This window comes from Peromyscus eremicus, chromosome 23 (genome assembly GCF_949786415.1).
Source record: "Peromyscus eremicus chromosome 23, PerEre_H2_v1, whole genome shotgun sequence".
NCBI classification, from domain to species: Eukaryota; Metazoa; Chordata; class Mammalia; order Rodentia; family Cricetidae; genus Peromyscus; species Peromyscus eremicus.
In genome coordinates, this window is record NC_081438.1 from 7,697,573 (window position 1) to 7,714,414 (window position 16,842).

The 16,842-nt window shown below is 50.3% G+C and overlaps 1 protein-coding gene across 1 annotated transcript in view; it reads left to right on the top strand.

Moving 5' to 3' along the window:
• Ksr2 (kinase suppressor of ras 2) overlaps nt 1-16,842 on the top strand; it is a 359,063-nt gene that overhangs the window by 196,877 nt on the left and 145,344 nt on the right. The window contains exon 5 of the mRNA XM_059249748.1: nt 4,445-4,629. Coding sequence (XP_059105731.1) covers nt 4,445-4,629 — 185 coding nt within the window. The remainder of the gene's footprint in view (nt 1-4,444; nt 4,630-16,842) is intronic.

Genomic DNA, 16,842 nt, shown 5'->3' on the forward strand with positions numbered 1-16,842 from the left:
CCCTTCAGTATCATTTATTACACTCGAGGCTCAGCAGTTACCACCTCTGCCTACTTCCAGGGCCCTTCATGACCCTAAAACAAACAGCAAAACAGCGCTTCCACGTGCACTTGGGTGGGCCCCACGCCCCTCCTGTCCTCCAGTCCTGGCAACTGCCAGCCTGCTGTCCATCTCTGTGGACTTACCCCATTCTGATTGTTTTATATAAACTGGAATGCGTGGTCTTTTGTGACTAGCTTTCTTCCTGAGGCATGACAGTTTTGAGGTTCACTCGTGTTTAGGCTATGAGTTGGAACAACATAAGATTGCATTGCATTTGATTATCCGGGCAGATCACATCTGTCTTCTTTCGCCCAGTGATGCGCATTTGGGTTTTTTCCTGCCCTTTGGTGGTTGTCAGTGTTCATGTGTCAAGTGTCAGTGTCCGCGGACACTTTCTGTTGAAGATTTATTTCCCATTCTTTTGGGTACATATCTAGGTAATAGGACTGTTGGATTGTCTAAAACTCTGGTTTTATGCGGTCAAAGTGTGACCGAAGTGCTTTCCGTAGCGGCCATGCACCAGCCGATGGCTTCCCGTTCTCCATGTCCTCATCAGCACGTGGTATTTGAGCACCTCGTGTTTGAGCATGGCCATCCAGAAAGAGTGGGGTGTAGCTTGTTGTTGGTTTGATTTGTGTCTCCTGCTTCTCCGTGCATGCTTGTTGGGTCTTCATATGACTTGCTGAGGGAAAATGTCTTTTTCAAGCCCCTTTCTCACTCATAACTCATTTTTATCTTTTAAAATTATTGTCTAAAACCCATATTTTCTAAGCAATAACTTTCATGTAGAAATGCAAACTCATCCATCTACCCATCCATCCATCTATTCATTCATTCATCCACTCACCCATCCACCCACCCATCTACCCATCCATTCATCATCCATCCATCTACCCATCCATCCATCTACCCATCCATCTATCTACCCATCCATCCATCCATCCATCCATCCATCCATCCATCCATTCATTCATCCATCCATCTATCCATCCATTCATCCACCCATCCATCTATCCACTTACTCATCTGCCCTCCCATTCCCCTCCTTCCCTTTCCCTTTTTCTGTTATTCTTTCATCTCATCTCTTTTTCTCCCATCTTCCTTCTTTTCTCATCTTCCCTCCTCCTCTTTTTTTATTCCCCATCTTTCCCCTTCCATCTCCTTTCCTTCTCCCCCCCCCCCCCACTTTCTTCCATCTGTCTACCAGTTATTTGCACAGCTCTCTCTGCTCTCATGACTTTGGATTGGTAACCACATCTCTTCTGACATCTCTGAGCTGCTGGTTTGGATGTGGGACCCTCCAGTCTTGCTCTGATTTACACGACCTCATTGTCAGTGCCTCAGGATCTGCTAGGTGTCTGTGGGGGATGATCATAGCTTTATGCTTAGGGGTTTGCCCATGTCCCCTTCCCCTGCCAAGGCTGGTGGTGGGTGTTCTGGGTATTTCAGGTAAAGCCTAGCTTGGCTTCACTTCTCAGTTTCTTTATTGGCTTTCTGCATGGCTGTATGGCCATCAGATGTAACTAGAGTACAGCCATGCTCATGACAGGAAACAGCACACAGGCTTGTCTGAGCCAAGCATGCTACCTCATAGATCCTCATGGTCTTGCATGGCCTTCTGGGAAGGGGACCAGTGTTCTTTCCATTGCCCAGGTGGGAAATTGAAACACAAAGAGTCTCTTTGTCCCCAACAGCTGAGTACTGGCTTTGGTTTATACACCTCTTTAAATCCCCACTGCTGGCCTGTTTTGAGCGAAAGAGACTCACTGGCTCTCGCTTCCTCATTTTTTTCCAGCCCTGGGCAGGGACAAGTTACCAGATGTGAGCTGCTGTAAGGGGGAGCACCTATCTGAGCCTTGCATCAGGCCCCTGAGGGACAATAAGTAGGACTGGCTGCTGCCACAGGGGTACTAAGAGGGGTGGGTGAACAGGCAGACATGTGTGGCCTCCTGCAGAGCGTGCCTTTTTTTTTTTTTTTTTAAGTGGTACCCAAAGGAAGCCTAGAGACCTCCAGGACTGGCAGTTTGCAAGCAGGTTCTGCAGCAGCCACCAGAGGGCGCCCGGCTCCGTCGTGGGCAGATGGGAGTTTGGGGAGGGAGGTGGGTGGGAAGGCTTTGAGAGATGTAGTCTTACACCTAGCTCTCTTAGACCAGCTCCTTGGAGAAGGGAGGCAGTTCTAAACCAGCCTGCGAGGTGTATTTTGTGCCACGAGTGCCAAGCCGGGGGCTGAGTGATGCAGCCGCGCCATCTGCCTGGTTCTTGTCCTCGGGGAGCCAGCAGTTAGGATCGGAAGGCAGAGAATTAGAGTGTAGTGTGATATCCCTCCTCCCTGCCCCCTGGGCCATAGCCTCCATTCAGAACGCCCACTTAAGCAGCACCTACTGTGTGCCAGGCAGCTCACTTACACAGCACCTACCTACTGTGTACCTGGTGCCAAGCCAGATGCCAAGGATGGAACAAGGAGAAATCTAGAGTCACCACCTTCAAGACTCATGTTCTGCCAGGAAGATTACAAATGCCGGGGAAAAATGGGAAAACATGACCATACAGATATGAAGCAAACCAACAAACAAGAAACTGCTAGCTTAGGCCAGCGGGGGAAGAGGGATATCTGAGAGGGCTTCCTGGAGGAAGAGCACCTGTTCCTGCTGGGAGGAACTGGGGTTACCCAAAAGGTTGCAGAAGGAGACACTGCCAGAACTGAGTTATTGAGACAGAGATCAAAGCGGCGGCACAGAGGAGGGAACTCTGGGCCGCGGAGACAGGAGGATCAAAGGTGAGGAGGCGACCGGACTAGAGTAGATATGGAGGATGGCTATCGGGAGCCATGGTCGGGATCTGGGGGTTCCTCAGAGAATAACGGGGGATACTAGGGTGGAGAGAGTGAGGTTGTCCCAGAGAGCTAGAAGATGTTGCAGATATGATCACTTTCGAACTGGACCGTGGAGTATGTGTAGGAGTTCGTCGAGCAGGGAAAGCAGCAAGACAACACAAAGGGCAGTCCCTGGGGGTGACTGGCCTCAGGGTGGCGACACCCTGAGATCCGGCGAGACACGGACAGTCGGACGCAGTTGAGATGAGGCCTCTGCTAGGTTCTTCCGTCTCCTTCGCTCCAGTGTTGTCCTCAGGGGAAAGAGGATGCCCTTCCTAGGATGACTTTAATGCTTTTAACGAGTCGATGCCCCGACGTCCTTGATTCTGTCCCTGGGATGCTGCCTGCACTTAATTCAGAGTAGCTGTGACGGCTGCCACCTCCACCGATGCTGTTAATACTCTCAAGCCTCCTGTTTGGTCAAGTGCAAGGTTTTAGACACTCGGTTTTGTGTTTATGCCTCGAGAGACACCCTGGCCCAACTCCCATCCGAACTCAATCAGCACCTGGCTGGAGCCCCCGCTCTTTAGCGCTTCCTCCTCATCTCCATCCCAGTGTGAAGACTCTCACTGGAAATTGACTAGCTTTACCTCCCAGGGATCTGCTTACAAGGAATAGGTCTAGAAAAAAAATAATAAAAAGAATAAAAAAAATCATCCTGAGACCTTTTTTTTTTTTTTTTTTTCCTTTTCTCTTGCTTATTCAGGACAGAGCTTTGCTCTGTAGTTCAAGCTGGCCTCAAAGCCAGCATCCTCCTGCCTCAGCCTCCTGAGTGCTTGGATTACAGGAGCGCATTACCACACTAGCCAAGGGAAGCTATTTATTTATTTTTTTACATTAAAAGAGTATACATTTTATAGTTGTCTTAGGGTTACTATTGCTGTGACGAAACCCCAGGACCAAAAGCAACTTGGGAAGGAAAGGGTTCGTTTCAGCTTACACTTCTGTATCTCAGAGGGAAAGTTAGGGCGGGATCCTGGAGGCAGGAGCAGATGCAGAGGTCATGGAGGGGTGCTGCTTACTGGCTTGCTCCCTGTGGCTTGCTCAGCTTGCTTTCTTACAGAATCCACAACTATCTGCCCAGGGCTGGAGCCACCCTCATGGAGGTTGGGCCCGTCCCCATCAACTGTCAGTCAAGCCAATGCACCACAGCCTTGCCCACAGGCTAATCTTGCAGGGGTATTTCCTCAGTTGAGGCTCTCTCTTTCTAAGTGAGTGTAGCTGCTGTCAAGTTGACAAAAAGCCAGCCCGTCCAATGGTGCCTATAAAATATTATTCGAAAGACAGTTTATGTTAGTCTCAAGTCAGTGTCAGGTGATCACGTGTTGGGTAGATTCCTCACTGGCAGGAACGTTCTAGAAGACTGAGAGATGCCCAGTTACATTCCAGCAGGCGTGGTCTCTGCCAGTATAGGTTGTGCTTGTGTTTCCCAGGTGCCCAGCTGTTGCCAGGTGAGCAACGTTTATACTGATGGTGTAGACGGTACAGACAGACTCATCTCCCTGTCTCCTTGTTCTGCTTCCCTTTCAGAGCCAAGAAGAAGAGCAAACCCCTGAACCTCAAGATCCACAGCGGTGTGGGCAGCTGCGAGAACATCCCTGCCCAGCAGCGCTCCCCACTCCTGTCCGAGCGCTCCCTGCGGTCCTTCTTCGTGGGCCACGCGCCCTTTCTGCCCTCCACCCCACCCGTCCACACGGAGGCCAATTTCTCTGCAAGTAAGTCCCTGCTAGCCCCCAGGCTGCACTGACTGGGCTCACCAGACCCTCACTGTGCAGCCAGCCACCTTCCCCGCCAGGTTCAGGGTCCATGTGCTCTCCTCCCTGGCTTCTGAATCTCACAGGTCATCCCCTGCCAGCCACCTCCCACATGTGCGGCTAGCTCCCGGGTCCTTAGATGGTTTTGAAGGGGGCATGATTGGCCCTTGGAGGTGACTGGCTTTCATCCATCCTCAGTATCGGCTCTTTGGCTCACAGGTTGGAAGGAAGGCTGAAAGTAAAGTCAGGGGGACATGAGAGGGAGCACCCATCTTTTCTCTCTCTGTTCCCCACCGCCTTTCAACTGCTTGTCTTAGGGTTTCTCCATCCATGTGGGGTCTGTGAATGACATCATGCACATTTTATTGGCTGGTCAACTTGTATAACTTTGCATCTTGATGACGTATTGGGGTTCAAACCAGGTTAAGTGTGGCCTGGGATATATAGTCCACATTTACAAATTGCTGCCAGAGTCGTGGTACTCATGACTTGAGTACAGATGGAAGAGGGATGAGTTTCCAGAAAGTTCTGATCTTACCCAGAGGCACTATCTGCTAAAAGGTGCAGATGTGGGCAGAGGGGACCCCACTGAAGTGAGCCTAGCTGCTCCCCCAGCAAGAGAGCGTGTTGACTGATGGGATGCTTGGGGGAGGGGGGATGCTGTCTTCCAGAAGCACTGGTCCTGTGCCCTAGGGCTGCCACAGGCTGCTTGTGCTGTTGCGTTGATCTGGTGGCCACCAGGCTAATTGGTGCCTTCGGTACCTCATTCTGGTCTTGCAACTGTCCATGGCAGACATAGATTATTTCCATAGTATAAATGGGGAAACTGAGGCTCGGGGACACCAGAGATCTCCCTCAAAGTCACACAGCTACCTAGTAGTTGGGTCAGGATTTAAATGTGGTTCTTCCTTTCCTCTCTCCTTTCCTTATCCTCCTCTATCCCCCTGCCCCGGCCCCAGGATGGAGCCCAGGCCCTCACCCAGGTTAGCCAAGCAAGTTCTACTACCGGGACAGTGTCTCACTAAATTGCTGGGCACTGTCTTCAACCCACTCTGCAGCCTCTGATACCCTTGAACTTAATTCTTCCTGCCTTAGCCTCCTTAGTAGCTAGGGCCCGAGTCTGTGTGCCAGATCCCTCCAAGATCCATGCAGAATGACGTTGCCTTCTCTAAGTGGATGTCAGGGTACCCGGCAGGACAAAGGAGGGAGTGAGAGTCCCAGCTGGCCGAGTAATCAAGTCACTCCAAGGTTCGCCAACCAATTGTGTTCACGGGTCAGCCAAGATGTAAGATGTCCTTCTTCCAAGTCTCAGTTTACTGTGGGGGTGGACCCGATAAGTCCACCATGAGTGAGTATTCCATGAGTTGAAGAGCACCAGATACAGCAAATGTACTGACCGAGTACCAGAGCCTAGCGGCTGGAGCTGCACCCAGGCCCTTCCTAGAGAATCTCATCCAGGCATCCCCAAAGATGCTACACCCAGTATGTCTTAATGTACTAGAACACATCCATTAGCCGGAAGCTGGGCAAAATCATTGAGCCCAAAGCTTGTTTTATGAAAGTGTGAGTTCACTTACATGGCCTGCTGCGTAGCATTCCCTGCTGGTGTCAACAAGCTTCCCTGCCGTCATTTGACGAGACCTGTGAACCATCACATGTCAGGGACAGCCCGTGTCCTTCCTGTGGTGCTCAGGCATGTCTGGCTGGGTGTCCTCCACACCGCCATCTTTAGCCTGGCAAGCCATGAACTTGTGGCTCTTTGGCGAATGGTCTCCGATCCCAGCTGCCGTAGATGAGGCTGTGTCTAATTAAAGAATCTACCAGAATGAATGTGTTCCACCCCACAGGGATGTAGAGAGGAGAGGATGGGGGCGGTGCTTAGAGTTCCGTGGTGACTCAGTAAGGGGGAGTTTGGGAGAACATGATGGAGTGGTCTGAAACAGTGACGGAGATGAGAATACCAACAGCTGTTGGTACCAATAGCCATCGGCGCCCACGGTGTGGTGACAGGGTCACAGGCCTTGTCCAAAGTCCTCTCCCTTATCTGATGTCTGTGTCACCACCGTCTATAATGTTGAAACTTTCATCATCCCCTCTTTAGAGATGAAGAAACGGAGGCTGAGATTTAAGGACCTGGTCATAGGTCACAAGGTCAGGAAAGCCGCGAAGGAGCGAATCGTTCATTCTGCAAGGCCACCTTCATTGATTCCCCCTGCTTTTTGATCGCCTTCTGCTTTCTTTTTGGTTTGGGGAGCTGTGTGGTGGTCTTGTGGAAGACGCCTCTCTGTTAGCATGCTGCTTTGGCACGTGTGACCACCCCACCCCACCCCCGGGCTCCGCTGTTCACATTCACTGCTTCATTGCATCCAGGTGGTGGCCATCCCTGAGGGGAGCAGGCAGCTGCAGAGTGTGGCTGAAAAGCTAGCTCCTGGCAGCTTCTGCGACTCATTCATCCTGAGTGTCTTCCGGTTGAGGCTGAGGAATGACCTAGTACTGGCAAGTTTCGCTGTTAGCTGCCTGTGTGGCCCTCCGGCCCTCAGGGCAGCAGCCATTCAAGGACACAAGTGGCTCTAACTCTGTGACCTCCCTATCACAGTCATCATGGTAGCGGCTGGAAATCGTATCCCAAGGCTAAGGAAGTAGTCTCCTTCAGCTGATACCTTGGAAGAGGCTATACCCTGTCTGGGGCTGTCCCTCCAGCCCCTGTGGCTATGACTTCTATCAGCAATTCCTGTCCCTTGTCCTGGAAACAAGGGGAAGAGTTGACCACCCAGCCAAGACCCTGACCTTGTGCGTACCTGGAGGCTGAGTCAGATCCTGGTGCGGTGGGGGCCGCGGCAGCAGGCGGCAGTAATGGATGATGGAGCTGAACGGCCGCGTTCCCACCAAGGCAACCGCTGGGGTTATAAAGATACCCAGGATGGGGCTGATTATATAATGGGGTTTAATGAGGCTTGAAGCCAAGGCTCATTACCCCTGGAAGAGGGAGAGGAGAGGTACACATCTCCACAGAGGTTGGCAGCTTGTGTCCCCATCTCACGATCAGGACCGATCAGAGGACGGTGGGGAGAATGGGCTTGGGGGTGGCAACTCCAATAGGAAGTGTATATCCCATAGGGCTGACCCAAAGGATCGTGCTCACCAGGTGCTGGTGTTGGTGCCTGGGTCCTGTCCCAGCACCGACCCATCAGACCCAGGAGTTGCTTGGAGTCTAACCAAGGATTCCAGGCTCAGGAAGGTTTCTGTTGTGTACATTATCTGTTATATTCCACAAGGCCCTGGAAACGTCTGCTTAGTAGGCATGAAAAGCTATCCACGTGGAGATAAAACGATATACAGGTGTCCCACACGTGAAGCCCTGGTTCCTGCAGTCGACACTTGCTCCATCCTGTCTCTGCCTCTGTCTGTTTCCTTCTCTTGGTGGTCAGTTTAACCTCAGTGATGCCAGGGGTTCTGGTTTCAAAGTGTGTTTGAGACCTCCCACCAGCAAGAGCTACACGTAAACATACAGTGGTAGAGATGTAAATGTTTGCTGGGTGCGGTGGTACACACCTGTCGCCCCAGGCTGAGGCAGAGTTTGAGACCAGTGTGTGGGCTAGTGTTAGCCTCTCTCCACAGCAAGCAAACAAATGCAAAATTCTTTCTGTTGTCCCTAACACCCATTAAATGAGGAGGAAGCCAGGGAAGGGGTCTCCCAATCAGAGATTTCACAAACCCTGTCCCTACCCAGCAGGTTCAGCAAGCCAGAATTCCTTGGCTCTAGAACTATTTTATCTTTACATTTTGAAACACTGCCCTCCCTATGTATCAGTATCGGTATTCATATCGCATATTCAACTGAGGCTAAAAGGTATTTAAAGTCATCAACTCATCTACACTGAATAGTCACAGACTCTTTGCTTGTCGTTTATTTACTAAACAGTACAGTGTGACACCTCTTTACACACTTAGACGCTGTACTTGGTGGTGTTATAAGTAGCCTGAGCTAATGGAACGTCTACAGGAAGGTGTACAGGGACTCTGGGCAAGCATGATGCTACCTGGGCATCTGGCAGTTTTGGTACACAGATTTTGATTCCTTGGGATGGATGCTCTGTGGATATGGAGGGAGAAGTTGAGCTTCAAATACACAAAGTTGCTGGGGGGGTGATGTTGAGAACTTCTGAGCCCAAGCAGATCCCTCCATCTTTATCATTTTCTTGTATTGGGTCCTCCACCCCCACCCACTTTATTTCGCAGACTGTTGGGGTCTAGGCAGCATATTTTTGCCTCCTTATGTACTTTGACCCTGGACCAATGTTTTTACCCAGCTGTACTCCATCCTCAGCTGTTGCCCCAATGGTGGCCTCCATCATTATGTTTCCTGCTGGTGTGGGGTCCAATCCAGGGTGACCTATTGCATGGAACTATTGAGTTGACCTAGAAACCTCTCACCTTTCTTTGCTGTTTATGACCCTGGTGTCTCTGCAGAGGGGCACAGTGGCTCTTCAGAATGTCCCTCAGTGGGATCTGGGCGATGGTCCTTTGTGCATCAGCTGTCTGCAGGGTGGAAGGAAGCCTGAAGAAGCAGTATTGTGCCCTATGTATGGCATTGTAGATCTCTGTGGAAATCCCCATAGGCGCCATGCTAGTCTGATGACCCAGGCTCAGTCTCTAGAACTCAAAACGTGTGAGAGAACTGCCTACCACAGGTTGTCATCCAACTTCTAGCAGGGCAGCATGGTATATGCACATCCAACCCCCTAGATACCTCTCCCCTCAAATAAATAAATAAAATGCAATAGAAAAATTAAAACAGAATCCCAGCCAGGACCAGCAAAATGGCTCTCAGTGGGTAAAATATATTTGCCACATAAGCCTGATGACCCAAGTTCCATTCCTGGAACCCACACAGAAAACTGGATATGATGGTGCCTCATCTTCAATCCCAGCATTCCTTTCTTAAGATGGGAAGGAAGCTGAGTCATGAGAATTGCCTGGGAGCTCATGGACCAGCTGGTTTGGAGCACACTGTGGCAGAACCAAGACCTTGTCCCCAAAAGGTGGAAAGAGAGTTGACTCCCTAAAGTTGTCCCCTGACCACATATGTCCCCTGATGGCATATGGGTATGGTTATGGGGAAGATAGCCTGGAGTGTTGATCCTCAGGCACCTCCCATTGGTTTTGAGGCAGGCTCTCTCCTTCCTGTGAGCCTGGGTACCTGTGCTCGACCCTCCATCCCCATCCTTTCAAACAAATAAACAAGTATCATAGCCACTGATGATAAAGTTATTTCAACCCAGTGTGAGCTGGCACATCATAGATGGGGGTCTGCAAGCTGTGCTTGACCTGGGGCTCTCTTTGTTTTTTTTTTTTTTTTTTGGTTTTTCGAGACAGGGTTTCTCTGTGTAGCTTTGCGCCTTTCCTGGAACTCACTTGGTAGCCCAGGCTGGCCTTGAACTCACAGAGATCCGCCTGGCTCTGCCTCCCAAGTGCTGGGATTAAAGGCGTGCGCCACCACCGCCCGGCTGTTTGTTTGTTTTTTAACCTGTGTTCAAGTGTCATCCATGTCAGAGTTCAGAAATCACCAAGTCCAGTTCTCAGATGAGGGAACGTGGGCAGACTGTAGAAAGGACTGGCTTGGGGTTACAGGCTGAGGCTGGAGCATGGCGTTCTTCATGCCCATCTGCCCTCTAAGAAGGTTGACCAACATCTGTGTCTACCATCACTCAAAATGTTTAGCAATGAGGCAAGAGAAACTCATAGGGGGCCGTGCCTCTGCTTAGCCAGTGAAACATTTTGCTGTGTGCACAGGGCTGCTCCTCCTCCTGCTGCTGCTGCTGCTGCTGCTGCTGCTGCTGCTGCTGCTGCTGCGTGTGTGTGTGTGTGTGTATACACGTCACCCGCAAGGCCACTTCCTGGTTCTTATTAACTCCTTTCCTATTACCTTGTCTGCCCGAAAACTTTGCGATCCTTGCCTCCGCACACATAGTTTGGTCTCAGCATGAAACTGACATCCTCAGACCTTTTGTTATGATTGCTCCCACCAGGAACCGTAGCAACCAAAATTGGTTGGTAAGTGGTTGGTGCTAGGAGCCAAGGGTGTCATTTGTGACTATTGGATAAGTCCGTCCTGATTCTGGTTCAAGTGTAGGCTGTCAGAGTGGGCAATCCCTGCCCCCGTTACTGGGGTCTAGGGTCTGAATGTCCTCGCCTTGGTCCCAGTCACTCCCCAGGTGAGGGATTCTCAGACGCGACTCAGTTTATCAGAAGACGTTTCACAGACCCAGGACCCTGTGGAGTACATCAAGCATTCATATGCTTTCTCCATGCTCCCACTGCCCCATTCAGAGAGTGATAAACAGACTCCAGGAGAGGAGGCCCGTGGCTGTGTAGTACATGACACAGCAGAGTCAAGGCTGCAGCCTAAGGTGCCTTCTAGCTCCGAGTTTTGTGGGCTTTCTGTACTTTGAGCCCCTCCCTCTATCTGTCTGTTTCTGTCTGTCTGTCTGTCTCTCTGTGTTGTCCAGGGTACCATGCATGTGTATGCATTTGCATAGGCATGGGTCTACATGTATACGGCATGTGGGTATGGAGTGGGGAAGACAGCCTGGAGTGTTGATCCTCAGGCACCTCCCATCTTTGGTTTTGAGGCAGGCTCTCTCTCTCTCCTTCCCCTGGGTCTTTAACACATAGACTAGGCTAGCTGGAGGGCTCACTCCCCAGGATGCTCTTGTCCCTGCCCCCTGCTTCCTTACCACTGGGATTATAGGTGTGCACTGCTGTACTCAGCTTTCTTCTTTTCTATAGGTTCTTGGGATTTGAACTCAGGTCCTCAAGTTTGCAAGGCGAGTGCTTTCCTAACTGAGCCGCTCCTGGGCCCCGCATTTCATGAGATAGTAATTTGGGGTTCATGGTTTTAACCAAAATTGTTCCCTCTCTTCCAACAACCCTGATCCTCCTCTGCTGGCCCCATTTTGCCCAACTACTGAGTTGAAAGATGTAGAAGTGACCTCTGACCCTCCCTTGCTGAGATGACCCATCTTTCAGTTTTGCTGAGCTCCTTTATGACATCAGAAGTTGTAAGCTTTCTCCTGGGACGAGCCAGAGAGCAAACCTTTTCACATCTGCAGGCTGTGTGAGTCTGGGGTCCATTGCTATGACAATACACCCACGGGAGTGGATTTCAAAGGAAGAGAAGGTTGATGTCGGCTCACGATTTCAGAGGTCTCAGTCCATGTCAGTCAGCCCATCACTTTTTGCTATTAGGATGAAGTAAAATGATGCTGAGTCCCGTGCCTGGTGCCTAGGGAACCATATCTAGGGGTTATTGTTATGGTGAATACTGTCAATTTGACAAGCTCTAGGAGTCACCTAAGAAACACACCTCTCTGGGCATGTCTGGAAGGGATTGTCTAAATTAGGCTCACCAAAGTGGGAAGACCCATGCTAATTGTGAGCAGTACCATTTTGCAAGGTACAACCCCAACCACATAAAAAAGGAAACTGAATCTGAGCTCGGCGTTCATCTCTCTCTGCTTCCTGAATGTGGATGTTGTAATGTTGGGCCAGATAGTCCATCTCTCCATGTGTTCCCCCATGGTGGACTACGTCTTAATTATTTTTCTGTTGCTGTGATGAAACACAATGACCAAGGCAACTTATTAAAGAAAGTGTTTAATTTGGGGCTTATGGTTTCAGAGGGTTAGATTCTGTAGTCATCATGATGGGGACATGGCAACAAGCAGGGAGGCGGGCATAGTGTTAGAGCAGTAGTGTAGCGCTCACATCTTGAGACAGATCCACCACTGAAGAAGAGGAAGTGAGAGAGACGCTGGGCCTGGTATGGTCTTTTGAAACCTCAAAGCCCACCCCCAGGGACACACCTCCTCCCACAAAGCCACACCTCCCAATCCTTCCTAAGCAGTTCTGCCAGCTGGTGGCCAAGTGTTCAAGCATATATGAGCCTGTAGGGGCCATACTCTTTCAAACCATGGGAGCCTGTAACCTCCAGCTGTGAGCCCAGCTGTTAACTCTTCCTTTGTCAGGTGTTTTGTTGCATCAGTGAGGAGAGTAACCTACACTGCCATCACTAAAGTTGAGGACAAAGTGTGCTGACTCCACCTGTGAGATCTAAGCATGAGGGGGTTGTAAGTTCTGTTCTCGATCAGCCGGGTTTGAGTGTCTGCCCAGTTTCAGGCCCGCCCATGGAGTTCTCTGAGCCCAGAGCCTGGGTGGCAAGCAAACACTTTGGAAGGAGAACACAGAGCAGCCTGAAGATGAGGATTATGACTGATGGTGTCTCTCAGCCCATGTCAGATTCCCCACAGATACCGACTGGGTCAACATGTTGAGTAGGTCTACAAAGGACGGCAGCACACTCAACAGGTGGCTTTGGGGTTTACGACCATGTCCTGTGTGTGAGTCTTTGTTCGATGAGCTTTTTCAAAGCTTAGAGGGCCGGGGAGACAGTACAGTGATCAAGAAGGCTTGCTGCTTTCGTAGGTCACAACTTGGGCATGTCAGGTGGCTCATGACTACCTGTAGCTTCTGTTCTAGGGGATTTGATACCCTTTTCTGGCCTCCCCAGGTCCCAGGGAGGAAAAAAGAATGCCCCCAAATTCCTGAATCCTAACTGGGTTCTGGGATCACAAGGTCAGTATTATCATTGATCAATTAGAAAGATCCAGCCCACACGGAGACACAGTCAACTTTGTAAACCTCAATGGAGGCAGGGTCTGACTTGTCCATTTTGTAACTGACGTCAACATGGAAGTTGAGTGGTGTTCTTAGGGTCACCAAGAAGACAGAAAGATTTGGGATTTACCCTGCAGTCTGAACTACCTTCCACTTTGCTTGATGTGATGGCCAACTGTGGCAGTCAGCTGTGGCAGTCATCTGGAGACATGGACATACCCAGGAACCATAAGTTGTCCTTGCATCTATCTATCCATCCAGTCTAAAAGGACCTTTGGGTGCCTGATCCCTGGGATCCTGGGATGCAGAGGCATTGAACATCTCGATCCTGACTCAGCTTCTAGATGGCTGGAGGAGGGCAGAAAGCAAAGACCTGAGTATAGAGGAGATCTTGTCAGGGATCCAGGGGTGGGTTCCGGAGAAAGTGCTACTCACGTAGAGACCTGAGAGCTAATTAGGAGTAGCCCATGATGAATGGGAGGAGGGACAGACTTGCTGACGGGTTTTAGGGACTCAGGACATCTGGAAGGAGCAGGGAGAGTGATGTAGATGACTCTGGAGGTGGGACAAGAGTCAGTGTCTGGTGTCACAGTATGTAAGCATTCATCATGGGTCTAAAGGAGGCTTTCAAACCTCGGGCTCTGGGACCAACGAGAGCTGCTGCTTCTGCTCTTGCCTTGCTCCAGCCGTTGAGTGGAGAGCAAGGATGCAGAATCCAACTGAGGGATGAGGGCCGGCTCCAGAGTCTCCATCCCTGAGTCCCCAAATTCCTCACAGGGAGCAGGATCTCACAGGCACATCTGCTGTGACTTGCGTGCTCCACAAAGACCTGTAAAAGTCTTCGGCCCCAGTGACATAGGGTGGGGACCTCACTGGAAGAGAGGGCCATTGCCGGTCTAGTTAGCAGAGTGAAGGTGAGGTCACACCGGAAGTGGTGTGGGTCATCAGTATGGAAACTGGTGACGGAAAGGGCTTGGAGATGGCTCTCTGGTAATGTGCTTGTTAAGTGTGAGCAGCTGAGTTCTGATCCCCTAAAGCCAGGAACAGTAGTGCATTTCTGTGATTGTGGTGCTCCTGCAGCAAGACTGGGGGCAGAGACAGGATTCCTGGGCATCTAGCCTCATGCACAGTGGCAAAAGCTTTATCTCAAACAAGGTGGATGAGAAGTACTGAAACAGATGGTTGTCCTCTGACCTGCGTGCACACACACACACTTATGTATACATTCACATATATACCCATATACACACACACTCACATATATACTTACATAATACATACTCACATATACACATATATACTCACACACACTCACACACACTTATATATACACTTATATATACACTTATATACATACACTCACATATACACCCTTATACACACACATATACACTTACATACATACACACTCACATATACACATATACACTCACATATACACTTATATACATACATGCTCACATACACACACATATACACCCATATACACACACTCAAACACTCACATATACACTTACATACACACATTCACACACACTCACATACTCACATATACACACACACTCATTCACACACATATATCCCACACACACACTCAGTCACACACATATATCCCTCTCTGTATCTGTCTGTCATCTGTCTCTGTCTGTCTGTCTGTTTGTCTGTCTCTGTCTCTGTCACACACACATACACACACACACACACACACACACACACGCACACGGAGCTTTTTAATTTCTTTTGTGTTGAAACAGGATCTCATTATGCAGCCCTGGCTGTCCTGGAACTTCCTGTGTAGACCAGGCTGGCCTGGAGTTCACAGAGATCCCCATGCTTCTGCCTCCTGAGTGCTAGGAATAAAGGTGTGCGCCACCTGACTTATATACAGTTTTGTTTTGTTTTGTTTTTTAAGAAGAGGGGAATTTGGGCATAGAGAAACCCAGAAAGCCTGTCATGTGACTACAGAGGTCCTGGCAGTCAGGGGTCCCCAGGGAGTCCTGGCCACCATCAGAAGACAGGAGCAGCAGACCCTGTACCCACGGGCTCTGCTGGGGGCACCTTCTCTTGACACTAAGAAGAACAGAACAGATATCTGGCCTCCAAATATCCCAGAAGATGTAGTTTCATTACTTCCAGCCCCCAGTTGGAGGCATGGCCTGTGGCAGCCCCTGGAGGCCGTAAACAGCTGCTGCTTTGGCCCCAGTGAAGTGAGCACCAGGCTAACGAGCCCGCATTCCAGGCCCTGTGGAGTTGACTGGGGAGCCAGTGTGGCACCTTTGGGGGAAGTGGTACAGCTCTTCTCAGCTGTGAAATTGATCATCAGTCATTGAGTTCCAGTGGTCGCCTCACAGATGGCCCCCTAGTGACCATAAAGAGTTAAATGCAGCTTCTCCAAATGGCCCTTGGCTCTCTGGGCAGCACTTTGCCGGGGAAGGTAGCGAGGGCTCCTGGCAGAAGAGGGGGCTGGAGCCAGTTTGTCCTGGGCACACAGGTCTCTAGTGCCTGCCCTACCAAGGGAACAGACTTTTTTGGATTCAGTCATTTTCCTAGTTAAAAGGATCTCAGCGGGGCCAGGGACATAGCTCAGTTGATAGAGCACCTTCTAGCATGCAGAAGGTCTTAGACTCAGTCCTTAGCACCTCATGAATGGCTGTGGCATGCACACACATAATCCCAGAAGTAGAGGAGTGGGTATAGGAGGTCAGAAGCTCAAGGTCATCCTTAATTATAGAGAGAGTTTGAGGCTAGCCTGGGCTACACGGACTCTATCAAAAAAAAGGGTTGACTGGAATCCCTTTGGCTCTGTCTTGCCAACCTATTTTCCGAATTAGTAATAAACTCGGTAACTTCTTGATTTGAACAGGCTACCCGGAGGTCCTAAGACGGTGCGTGAGTGTTAAATGTGTACTCCAGGTTCTGCAGCCCCATGTGGTGTGACCTGAAGTGACACTGGGTGGGTTAGGCACTCACCCTGAGACTCAGAGGCCCCCATTTGGAATGAGGGTCTTTGTACTTCCCTGCACAGCAGACCCCCAAAGGTTGACCTCAACAGTGTTGACAGAGATGATGATTCCTCCATGGAGGCTGTTGGGGGAAGAGTCCCAGTCAGACTTGTAGAGAGTCTAGGGAGGCGCCCACCATCCATTTGGGGTTTTCAGTGGTATTCGGCTGCTGGCTGAGGCCAGAGGTGTCGATACCTGGAGCTGGAGTTACAGACAGTTGTAAGGGGCTCTTTGAGAGCTGGCTCTCTCCTTCTGCTATGTGGGTCCTGGGACTAGAACTCAGGTCATCAGGCTTGGCTGCAGGTGCCTTTACCCACCAAACCATCTCACTGGCACATATAAAAATATTTAAATAAAATACTTCTGGGCTGGAGAGGTTAAGAGCACTGGCTGCTCTTCCGGAGGTCCTGAGTTCAATTCCCAGCAACCACATGGTGGCTCACAACCATCTGTAATGAGATCTGGCGCCCTCTTCTGGCCTGCAGACATATATGCA